At 37.3% G+C, this 12,849-nt stretch overlaps 1 protein-coding gene across 4 annotated transcripts in view; it reads left to right on the top strand.

The window, feature by feature from the left end:
- Window positions 1-12,849, top strand: part of LOC145984114 (uncharacterized) — a 677,559-nt gene that overhangs the window by 269,127 nt on the left and 395,583 nt on the right. For all 4 annotated transcript variants that reach the window (XM_083117547.1, XM_083117546.1, XM_083117548.1 and 1 more), the window contains one exon: window positions 3,234-3,386. In XM_083117547.1, the coding sequence (XP_082973673.1) occupies window positions 3,234-3,386 (153 nt within the window). The remainder of the gene's footprint in view (window positions 1-3,233; window positions 3,387-12,849) is intronic.

The following is a 12,849-nucleotide window of genomic DNA, read 5'->3' as shown; positions in this document are numbered from 1 at the left end:
ATTGTGAGAGGTGTCGAGCAGAATACAGGGCCTGCAGATGATCTACGAGAGCTCAAAAGTTTCCTGTTATTGGGATTGTTGATTCTGTCAATTTTGGCCTGGAGGCGGAAATTTGGAGCTAGTTGTGGTGTTGGAGTGAAGGTGTTTTGCAAGACATTTGCGAAGGCATGAGCTTTCTCAGTTTCGGTGTTTAGAGCGGCGTCCTTAATTGTTATCGGATAAGGAGTACTACTGGATTGTCCAGTGAGCACCTTGAAATGTTTCCAATACTTGGTGGGATGGCTTTCATCAGTCAATTGGTTGCACGTTTCAATCCATCGACGTTGTTTATAAGCTTTTATATAGTATTGAACTGTACGCAGCCATTGACGGTGTAAGTTAAGGGATTCAGGATTTCTGGTCTGGAGGTAGTCCCTGTATGCTCGTCGTGATTCTGTGATTAGATGAAGATATTACGGAGGTAACTTTCTTTTGTAACTATTGAGAGTGGTTCAATTTCCTTCTGTTGGTCAGCGGCTATATGCTGGGTAGCTTGAAGTTTCACTCATGGGTGACTCACTTCGTCTTCTGGATCGTCCTGGCGGTCCCTAGGGTGGTCTCGGACGGTTTCCTTTTATTCCTTGCAATCCTGCCTAATTTTCCTTGTGGTGTGCCGGTTGTTTCGCCCCCTCTCGTGGCTCTAGAACCCTAATTTATGTTGATTTTCTTCATCTAGCGGTGCTGCCATCTGTTATTGGTATACTCAACTGCCGCTGCTCGAACCTCTCCAACCTCCTGTGCTGCCCTCTGGTGTTCATCCTTAGAAGCTACATTTCTCGGATCTTGTTTCCGACGTGACTCGTTACATATGAATAGGAGAAATTTGAATATTAGACGTCTATCCTTATTTATTACAGAAGATAATATAACATACAAGGATATACATGTTATGGATACACATTTTCATTAGGATAGGGAAATATATGCAAGTCGAGTTTGGAATACCTAAGAAGCTTGCACCAGTGAAACAGAAAGTATAATTCGTGTGGGTATTAATGTGTCTGACAAATTTACAATTCATGATGGGTTAAAACAAGAAGATGCATTATCTCCATTGGTCTTTAATTTTGCCTTAGAATATGCTGTTAAGTAGGTAAGAGAAACTAAAGAAGGACTAAAATTAAATGGTGTGACTCAGTTGTTAGCATATGCAGATGATGTAGATTTATTAGGGGATGATATAAATACAATTAAGAATAATGCTAAAATATTTTTCAAAACTGCTAAAGAGATAGGTTTGGAAGTTAACAAAGAGAAAACTAAATATATGCTTACAGGCCGGAACCAAGTGTTAGATAATATTCAAAATCTAATTATTGATAACAACTCGTTTGAACCAGTTTCCAAATTCAAATATGTACTTAGGAGTAATATTAACAAATGAAAATTATATTAAAGAGGAAATAAAAAGTATGCTTAATTCAGGAAATGCATGTTACTTCTCTCTTCATAAACTTTTGTCGTCTCGTTTAATATCTAAGAAACTAAAAGTTAAAATATACAAAACAGTAATTTTGCCTGTAGTATTATATGGGTGTGAAACTTGGTGCCTTACATTGAAAGAGGAACATAAATTGAGAGTATTTGAAAATAAGATCCTTAGGAACATCTTTGGACCTAAAAGGGATGAGGAGACAGGTGAGTGGAGAAGGTTACATAATTTAGAACTACAAAATTTGTATTCATGTCCAGATATTATTAGAATAATTAAATCAAGAAGACTTAGGTGGGTAGGCCATGTGGCACGAATGGGAGAGGATAGAGGAGTTCACAGGATTCTTGTTGGGAAACCTGATGGTAAGAGATCTGTAGGAAGGCCAAGACGAAGATGGAGGGACAATGTTGAGATGGACCTAAGGGAAATCGGTAGTGATGGTAAAGAGTATATAGATCTTGCTCAAGATAGGGACAGATGGAAGGCCTGTGTTGCTGCAGCCATGAATCTTCGGGTTTAGGAAGGCTAGTTAGTTAGTTAGAATATATGCAAGTATCGGCGGGAATGGATGCTGCCCCTTCGTCGTGATTTCTTCACATTCTATCCGTGTTACCTGTGATAGGTAACGATGGACATACTGACTTTGTGCTCTGAACATAGGAGAAAGTTGTTGAAGCACAAACATAGTAGTGCCTCCATGAGCAAGACTATGAAACTTATGAGGTACTTACTTCTAGAATTAAAATGTTGATACTTCAGAGTTCTAAGTTCTATATGTAATTCCATTTCCATGAAAAGTGGACTTACGTCACTTGTACTCTGAACCCCTCATATGTTGAGTATTGTAGAAAAATTACAACATATCTCGTGTGACATATTTTTTCCCCAAAATGAAATGTAACTAATTCTTCACTACAGAACTTGTGTTAGCAGCTTTTTTTCTGAAATTGTAACTATAGTGGAACCACGAGCAAAACAACCTGCGCAGACCCGCGAGTCCTCTGCACCATACCCCCGCGAGTAGCGGAGGGGGAGAGTTGACCATGCTTCCTTTGGCCCGAGGTGGAGGGAAGAAGGGAAAGCTGCGCGGGTACTTGTCCTCCCAAGGTTTTTTTCCTTGTGATCGATCTATAGGAAATTCTGTCACCAGAATTCATTGGTTGATTGATTGACTTGGTTTATTTTATTTCGCTTTAGTGCCACTTTTGGATAATGGCGAATATACGAATTATACGATGAAATTGATGAAGGGGCACTTACAAACAACACCCACGCCCAGACCGGGATACGAACCCGCGACCTCTGGCATCGTTTCGCAGTGTAGAAACCACTCCGCCACGGAGGCCGGCCTTAATAGACACGAAAATCAATGAACACTACAATGCACTTTTCTCTTGAATTGAGCATTGATAATGGAAAAATAATCTTAGCTGTTGGAATTGGCTCCCATTGATACATCTAAGGTTCGGAAAAGCAGACATACTAACTAATGAACAAACTACAACATTGCACCTAGTTGCTTACAGTAAAATGATGCAAACCCAAGCCCGTGAAAACTCATCGAAAACACCAATTTTCAATGTGGATTACTAACCACATAACCATTACTAAACTTTTATGTTACTAAGAAGCTTGATTTATAATTATACTTACTTTACACAGTCAATAGAGAATAGCTCGTAAATAATTAGTTTAATGACATTTATATCATACAATTACATCCAATCACTAATATCAATTTTAATGTGTATTGTTTCAGATATAAACGAATGCATTGAAAATCTACACACCTGTCACCAAAACAACCAATTTTGTGTAAATATCCCTGGTGGATTTACATGTCAGGAAAGAGATGTGGTATCACAATGTCCAGCAGGCTATGTATATAATACATATCTTAAAACATGTGAAGGTAAAATTCAATTAAATCTAAGTATTTTTAAAATGCGTCTCATCATTGAAATTTATTGCACTTATGTAGAAAAATAAATTTGGAATATTTACACTTTTTCCACAAAAGATGTGTCCTAATTGTGAGACACAAGGCAAATAAAGTAAATATTGCTGTGCGACAGTAATCGTATTTTAGTTACAGTGTTTCTTTTCAAAAATACATTACTCAAATTATCATTGTTGATCTATAATTTATAGAAGAGTGTTGCAGACCTATAAGTGTAATATAATGCATACATAGATACGTACATACATATCACACACACACGCACACAAAATATACACAACTGTAGTTCCTTTCAATTAAATTGAATTGACTTTATTGTCAGTGGAGGATCATCTATTGCTTCTCTACCAGGGGTAGGGTGTTGAACTGGGCCAGTCTTCTTCACGCCAATCCGAGCCAAAAACATTGCTGTTCCAATTATGAACACTTGCAGATGAGTAGAGAATGAGGTCATTAACATCTTCAATACACCAGGGTACATGGGTTTCGATGGTGAAGGTAAATTTTTGTTTTGAATTTGCTGGGAGATGTTGGCTGACAGGGGATGGTTTAAAACTGCGGCTAATACTATGAAATGTGACAAAGGCCAGGTGTAAATCACGATGTTCAAAAAGATTTATTTCTGTTTCCTTTGTGAGCAGAATTTTTGAAAGGCAGGTTATGTGTGTAGTGTATTGAGTGAGTGAATTATATTTTTGTATCGACGATTGAAAGAGGTTTCTCTGCTCTTAAGAGGATTAAATCACATCTGAGCACCAGGTCAATTCAGTTTGATCAATTTGACTGTTCTATCTATCGAGGAAAAAAATCATCTGAAAGTGAAAGAGTGGTGAGAAGAAACATTTTATGAATATGTGATCATACGCGAAATTTACCCCGAGGGCAGGCGCGGTTGGCCCTATAGCGCACAGGAGCAGTGAACCCCCAGGAATGTACGGTATTCAATTCAGGAATGGACAATAAACAATATCTTTATCTTTTCGCAAACAATTCTACGTAATAAGTTATGTCTTTGAGTGCGCAACACGATGAATTCTTTTGCTGAGAAAGAGAAACCGCGAGCGAGCCGCGCTGGTGCAGTTCATCAGTTAAACCCCCGCAGGACAACCCCTGCCATGGTCAAAGAACAAGGCGGCAGGCAGAAGCTGGAGGTGGGAATAAGGCAAAATACATGGAAACGGATACTGCCGATCCAATCTTCTCTGGAAAACGGACATGCGGAGTTCGTGCTTTCGCAGAACGTACCGTCCTCGCGGCCAAAGAGCTGCTTTTTCCCTTGGAGTGTTGCCTTGTGGCCTTCAAGTTTGAAGCAGATACGTGACATATTCAATTTTATCTTTGCATTATTGTGTGCCAAATATCTTACAATAACTGCAAGCTTGTGACAGAGAAGGATGAGTAGCAATGAATGAAAGCTGGAATTACAGAAGATGAATTAAAATAAAAGCAAAATAATTCGTGAATGCATTCAGACATTTTCCCTTAAAGGTGGAAACACTTCAGGTACGCGAAAGTAACAGAATGGTGCGATTAGAAGCCACGACCCTGTCACGTGACAGAAAGTGAAAGAGCAAGAGGATTATGAAAATGGGGGGGGGGGAGAAAGATGAGAGTGTCTGTTTTATTTAGTTTTTGAAGTGCTTGGATAATCGCTAAAAAATATGAAAAGTTGCTCCAAGTGAACTGGACTGTGCTTAGGTAACGTCATTTGATGGAGTGCAGGTGTTATTGTCTGCACAGGTAAGAAATGACTGCTAAGAAATTGATATATTAAAGTAAACAAACAACCCCGTGCGTTGAATTAAAGATAACGTGTGTGCTTGTCGACTCACCCCAAATTTGAAGAAGGCTGTCGCGTTTCAATCAAGGGGCTCCAGGTTCAATTTCTAATGTGGACGTGTCATGTATGTTACTTAGAGGCACATATTTTTGTTAAATAAAAAAGCAAAATTTCGGTACAAAAACGGAGTCAATTTCGCGTTCAAAAGCGGTAAATAAAATGAAATATCGGTGTTATAGCGGTGAAAAATTGGATGAAAAGTGGTATATAAAAAGACATTTTGGTTTTAAAATTGTGAATATAATCCTAAATTTGATTTAAAAACTACACTTATTCCACAGAATTAATATTTCACTTTTAATAGCACATTTAAGTAGTTATCAGAGTATTAAGTTTATTTCTGTGTAAAGGAGTCCATTTTTGCTTCTCCATTATTAACAGCAGAATTAATAAATTTTCCGGAAATTGCATAACTCTCAGGATAATTGAGACCTCATAAGGTGTCGCGTCGGTGAATAAACCCTGAATTTCGTGTTTAAGAGTTAATTTCGCTTTTTGCAGTTCATTTCGCATTATTTCGTGACAAAACATGGTCACAAAATGCATCTCGCACCTTTCAAAAACATGAAAAATTAACACTACAATGTTTTTTTTTTCTTTTCAAATTTTGTTTTTTTGTCAAAAACGAAATATGCATGCCCCTAATGATACTTCTTTAAGAACAGTAAGACCACTTCTGGCGGGTCGTTTTTCAAATTGTAGATATAGCTTACAATTGATTTGTTATTAATTATAATTTGGGCTGTAGGAAATAATTTAGGCCACTGATTCATAAACTCATCCCCAACACCTTCATAACAGTTTCTCATTCTTTTCCCATGCAACCCCAAACATTTTCATAAAGGCACAATTTATTGTGGTTTCAGCGCTTAATTTATTCGTATATCCCTACTACTATAAAACTTTATACTCACAGATAAAAACATTCTGGACAAGCCCCCATCCCACTTGCATGGCGGAGGAAGTCCTATTTGCGGAAACTGAATATGTTTCATAGAATGGCGTACCTAAGGGGGGAAGGTGGGGATCATAACCTCACCCTTTGTCCTTGCATTTCTATAAAAGAACGTGAGAGGCAGGAAAATATGTAAAAGTGATGTCTGGCTAGAAAAAAATAGATACGTAACCCTCCCCATTTTCGAAAATCCTGGGTACGCCACTGGTTTCATATTACATCGGTGAAACCCCAGGAAAACAATCCACGAACCGCGCCTGCCCGAGGGAAAGAAGAACAGGCTTCCTGTCCAAGAAGTATTCAAGGAAATAAATGTATTTAAGCCGCGGATCAAATCTGTGACCCCCCTTGATTACAAGGTGATAGTGGTTGCTCTCAATTTGAGGAAGGTTTTACTATCATGAGTATTGTTTTGAGAAATTTATTAATTTTGTGTATTTTACTTGGCTTTTCTGCCACTTTTGGCTAATCGCAAAGCTGAGGATGAGTAATAATATGATGAAATGGATGAAGGTTCGAACCCGGTCGCAATATGCTAACCACTTCCCCCACGGAAGCCGCCCTTATGTGCGTCAGTAGTGTAATTGATGCTATAACCATTTCGATAAAGTATGAACCCCCCTCAGGCAGATTTGGCTACACTTAAAACTAGCTCAACATGCCCATATGAGCTTTTTGCTCAAGTGTGGTACTCTGTCTAATCCAAGATTTTTGTAAAAATGCCCTCGGGAATTTCCCGGGAAAGTATGACCCACCTCAGATTGATTTGCCTACACTTACAAAATCTACATCTGTGAGATTGTTGTCCATAAACTTGTCAAAAATATGCCCCTCTTGATATTGTTTTTGGCTACACTTAAAACTAGGCCAAACGTATTAACACACCCACACCCACCCACACCCACCCACACCCACACACACCCACACACACACACACACACACACACCCACACACACCCACACACACACACACACACACCCACACACACACACAACCACACAAGTAGTATGATTGGTGATACTTTTGGGACCACTTATAGGTGTAGAAAAGAAGAGGTCATTTGATTAAACAGCCCGATTTGCCTACACTTAAAATTATGGCAAGATGCTCTTATTCCCCAATTCTTCAAGTGTGATATGCTCTTAATCCCCAAGGATTTTGAATCCTAGTGTACAAAAGAAGAGTTCATATGCCCCGATTTGCCCACACTTAAAATTATGTCAAGTACCCATATGATTTTATTGTTTATAATGTGTTATTCTGTCAAAATCCCAAGAATCTTGAATTCTAGTGTAGAAATGAAGAACTCCCCTCAGACAGATTTGCCCATGTGTGTAAAAGCTACATCTCTCAGTTTGTTGTCCATAAACTTGTCAAAAATATGCCCCCCTTGATATTTTTTTTGGCTACACTTAAAACTAAGGCAAAATGACACACACACACACACACACACACACACACCTACACACCCACACACACACACACACACACACACACACACACACACACACACACACACACACACAAAGCACACTGCTGAACCCAACTGATATTTTTATTAAGTATAGAGTTTTGATTTGGACCCCAAGTAATATATATAATAAACCAACAATAAAAAATGCCAAATCAAAAACATTGTAATCAATGCAAAAAGAATATATCCAGCCCCAATTGGGCTAAGCATCAAAAGAATTGTAATCCAGATAAATATAGAACTCCCACAAAAATATGCCCTAAATGCCATAGAAAATATAGCATGGAATACTTCACATATAAACATAAAGGTACTTGTTCTGCACAGTCATCAACATTGCCCCCACAACCATCTACATCTGGTCTGAAAAGGAAGCATGAAACACCTGTTAATGCTGGACCGGCAAAGCAGCCACGCTATGAACCCATCCATAGCAGTTTTGCTGGCCAATTAAGGGATTACCGGTTTGTATCAGAGCCAAGATGTGGTATTAAGAATTTTTTGAACAGTTTAAATCCTGATGTGCAGGCAATTCTAAATGCACAAAATGGCTCTTATAAGCTGTCCCTCAAATTGTTTACACAATATAAGAAATCAAATGGCACAAAATTTACACAGCCCCACATAACAGAAACTGTACCTGTATATTCAAATACAAATTCAGACAAAATAATAAGCAGTTTGATAGATCAATTGATTATTAAACACTCTGAATTTGCTGCAAAAGAATCAGGATGGAGCCTATGCGGATCTCCACACAAGTTATATATTAATATTTCTGAATTCAGCCCATTACAAGGATCTACATATCTGCCATTACCTGCCAATATCAAAAACAAAACAGCCGTGGTTAACATAAAAAATAATGATGAGAAATGCTTTTTGTGGTGTATTTTAGCTGCTTTGTATCCAGTTTCAAGGAATCCTGAGAGAATAACTTATTATAAACAACATGAACATGATTTTGATGAAGCAATGGAGGGCTTAGAATATCCAATGTCAGTTCAGAATATTGATAAATTTGAAAAAAAGGCCAGGAATATCAATGGTAAACAATTATCTATTAATGTATTTATTTGTTCTACCGGCAATTGCTTGATAGCACCTCTCAGAATCAGTACATTTGATGATGATTCTGCTGTTCCGATTGATCTGCTCTTAATTGAAGGGGATGATACACACCATTATACTCTGATACATAATCTTGAAGCTTTAGTGAGAACACAACTAGACAAATCCAATACAATATTCAAGTTGTGTAGAAGATGTTTAACTGTATTTGATGGTCAAAAAATGGTGAATGGGGTTCGGGAAAAAATGCAGAAATTGCTAAAAACAAGTTAATTGAGCATCTGAAATACTGTGGCAACCATAAACCTGTTCATATGGTGATGCCTAACCCAAGTGAAAATGCCAAATTCAAAAAGTTTGAAGCCTTGTTGGAACACCCAGCATATATAGTGTGTGATTTTGAATCAAACCTCAAACCCCTTGCATTCTGTAGCCCAGATCCTGAGGAATCTTCAATTACATCATATCAATTACATGAACCTTCTAGTTTTTATTATGTGATTGTACAGGATGGTGTTGTTAGTAAAGAATATTTATACATGGGAGCAGATGCCATCAAAGAACTTGCACATAGAATAGAAAATGAGTGCCATGACATAGCATCTAATGTCTTATTAAAATCAAAACCCATGTTGCCTTTAACAGAGAAACAGATTGAAGATTTCAACAATGCAGAAAAATGCCCAGTATGTGATTCTGAATTTTCAGATACAAATATCAAGGTGAAACACCATTCTCATACAGATGGTAAATTCTTAATGGCCCTGTGTAATAGCTGTAATATTAAGATCCAGAGACCAAAATTTGTCCCTATATTTTGCCATGGTGCATCCAATTATGATTTCCATCATCTGATCAGGTACGAGGGGTTTGACAAGCAGAATTTAAATATTTTAGCTGAAAATAATGAAAAATATATTGCCATTAGCAAAATAATTAAAGTTAATGGTGTTCCTATTCACTTAAGATTTCTTGATTCATACAGAATTCTGTCTGCTAGCCTGGCTACACTGGCCACTCAATTATCTGATGATCAATTCAAAATCACATGTGCTTTGTTTCCAAATCAGGACCTGAAATTAATTAGGCGGAAGGGTGTATATCCATATGATTATGTTACAGATTTTTCTAAATTTGATGAGTGTTCTCTGCCACCACAACAAGAGTTTTACAGCAAAATCAGAGCATCTGGAATCACTGATGAAGATTATCACCATGCCCAGTTGATGTGGAACAATTTAAAATGCCAGAAATTTGGTGATTATCACAAGGCATATTTAAAACTTGATGTGACCCTCTTAGCTGATATACTTCAGGCATTTAGAAAATCTTCCATGGAAAATTATAAGCTGGATCCAATGTATTTTTACAGTGCTCCGGGCCTAGCATGGTCTGCAATGTTTTTAAACACTAAAATGCAATTGGATCTGATCCAGGATCAAGATGTATATCTGTTTATGGAACAATGTATAAGAGGAGGCATGGTGCAATGTTCTCAGAGATATGCCAGAGCAAATAACAAATATATTCCTGATTATGATCCAGCACTGCCATCAAATTATATACTGTATGTAGATGCAAACAGCCTCTATGGTTATGCTATGATGAATAAACTACCATATGCAGGGCTTGAGTGGGTTGAAGATTTCAATATTGAAGATCTTAAGGATTTTGATGGCAGTAACTATGGCCTGTTCTTAGAGGTTGATCTGACAATTCCTGATGATTTACGCAACACATTTTCTGATCTGCCCCCAATTCCTGAGGTTAAGTGTTCACCTGGCTCTAAACAGAAGAAATTGATGATGACTCTAGAGCCGAAACAGAATTATGTCTTATATTACAAAAACCTCCAGTTCCTGATGAATCAAGGTGTTCAAGTGACCAAAGTTGGAAAAGTCTTAAGGTTCAGGCACTCAAGATGGTTAAAGCCATATATTGATACAAACACAGAGCTTCGAACATCTGCAATGAGCCAATTTGATAAGACCTTGTTTAAATTGATGGTCAATTCTGTGAATGGCAAAACAATAGAAAATGTCAGAAAACATATTGATGTTAAAATAATTACTGACCCCAGACGGAGCAAAAAATTGATTGCAAAGCCCAACTTCAATTACAGAAGAATTTATGATGAGAATATGGCACTTTTCAACATGAAAAAAACAAAGATTAAGTTTGATAAGCCTATTTATGTAGGGGCTGTGATATTGGAATTGGCCAAATTACACATGTTAAAATTGTTTTATAATGTGTTGAAGCCTTTTTATAAGGATCGTGTAAAACTGATGTACATGGACACAGATAGTTTTGTTCTTGATATTCAAACAGAAGATGTTTATCAAGATATGGCACAGCCTGAATTGTTTAAATATTTTGATACCACTGAACATTCAAAAATTAAACACCACAACAAAAAGGTACCTGGCAAGTTAAAAGATGAGACACTTGGTGATGTTATTGTGGCATTTGCTGGGTTAAGGGCCAAGATGTACAGTTTTGAAACATGTAGTGGCGCTATTGCCAAAAACGCCAAGGGCATTGGCAGAGTAATTGTTGACAAAGAGCTTGAATTTGAAGATTACAAAAATTGCCTCAAAATCATGTAGCACAATCAGAACATCAGAAACTAGAATTCAGAGTGTGGATCACTTGTTGACTACAAATATTGTAAGAAAAGTGGCTCTGGACCCACATGATGATAAGAGATGCATTTTATCATGTGGCATACATACTCTACCATGGGGTCATTGTGATTTGAAAAGTGGCAAATAATGTCCAATTACAGAGCATGATTTGAAATAAATAAACATGCCTATGAACTTATTTGGGTTCAAAAAACAGGCTATTATGGACCTGCCAACACCACAACCCTCTTCTGATATAATATCTAAACTAAGTGCTTTGTTAATTATTCATCTGAACAGCATACTTACAGATGTTGATGATGAAACAGGTAAAACATTGTACATATTTAACAATAATTTAAATCATTACCAATTACCTGTAGGTGGGCAATTACAATTTATTACAACCCCCAAGGGTGATGTCAAGATTTCAGTAGGGAGAAATATTTATAGAATTAAGCACTCAAGCATGGTTTCTGGCACTGTTTATACTGTTTCTGCTGGTGACTGCTTATATATTGAGGTCCCGGGATCATATGACAAGCTTATACCTTTTTTTATAGAATTAAGAATCAGATATTCAATAATAAATAACCACTAAAACAAAATGCCTAATGATATATTTGGCCATACAAGGCATGAAGATCACAGTGATGAGATTCTTATGCTTGATGTCAGAGTCAAGAAATTAAGAAGTGATTTACAAGCTTTACAAACCACACTCAATGCCAGTCTTCAACTAGAAATTACAAATTTACAAACACAATGCATGGACCCTCTTCTTAAAATTGACTCAGAACTCAAATTGCTGCTTCAAAAATATACTGACTTGGCCACATTGGATAATTTTCAAAATTTAGAAGAAGCTGTAGCAGCTCTTCAAGCCAAATTTAAGACCCAGGCCACCAACTCTGAGCAATTGAAACAGCAATTGGAAGAGCAGATAAATAATGTCCAGGCACAGCTCCAAACAATTGTCAAAAGCATAAAATCACAAGAAGATATTGATCTAGTGATTTCCACTCTAAAGGAACAGATTCAATCACTCCAGATACCTAATCTGGACCCTCTAAACAATGCCATAGCCGAGGTTAAAGAAAAAATTGAGACACTTGAAAATTTTATGAACAACTTGCCATCTTCTGATGCTTTGAGTGCAATAACTCGGAGTGTTGCCAACATTAAGCTGCAACTTGAAACATATGAAGATTTTGGAAAAATTCAAAGTACCATAACCCATCTTGAGGGTACAATAGCAGCAGTGCAAAGTGATTTGACAAATGTACAAGAATCTCTAGAATCCCGCCTGCCTGGTATTGTAGACACCCTTGCCAGTGTCCAGCAACAGATCACAAAGCTTGAAAACCTCAACACTGAATCTGAGCTATCTCATTTTCATCACTTGATCGATGATATCCAAACAAAGCTTGAAATTTTACAACAACCA

Source organism: Lepisma saccharinum, chromosome 2 (assembly GCF_977018435.1).
Source record: "Lepisma saccharinum chromosome 2, izLepSacc3.1, whole genome shotgun sequence".
Classification (NCBI taxonomy): Eukaryota; Metazoa; Arthropoda; class Insecta; order Zygentoma; family Lepismatidae; genus Lepisma; species Lepisma saccharinum.
Note: the sequence above shows the minus strand (reverse complement) of the source record. Positions and strands in the feature narration are given on the sequence as shown.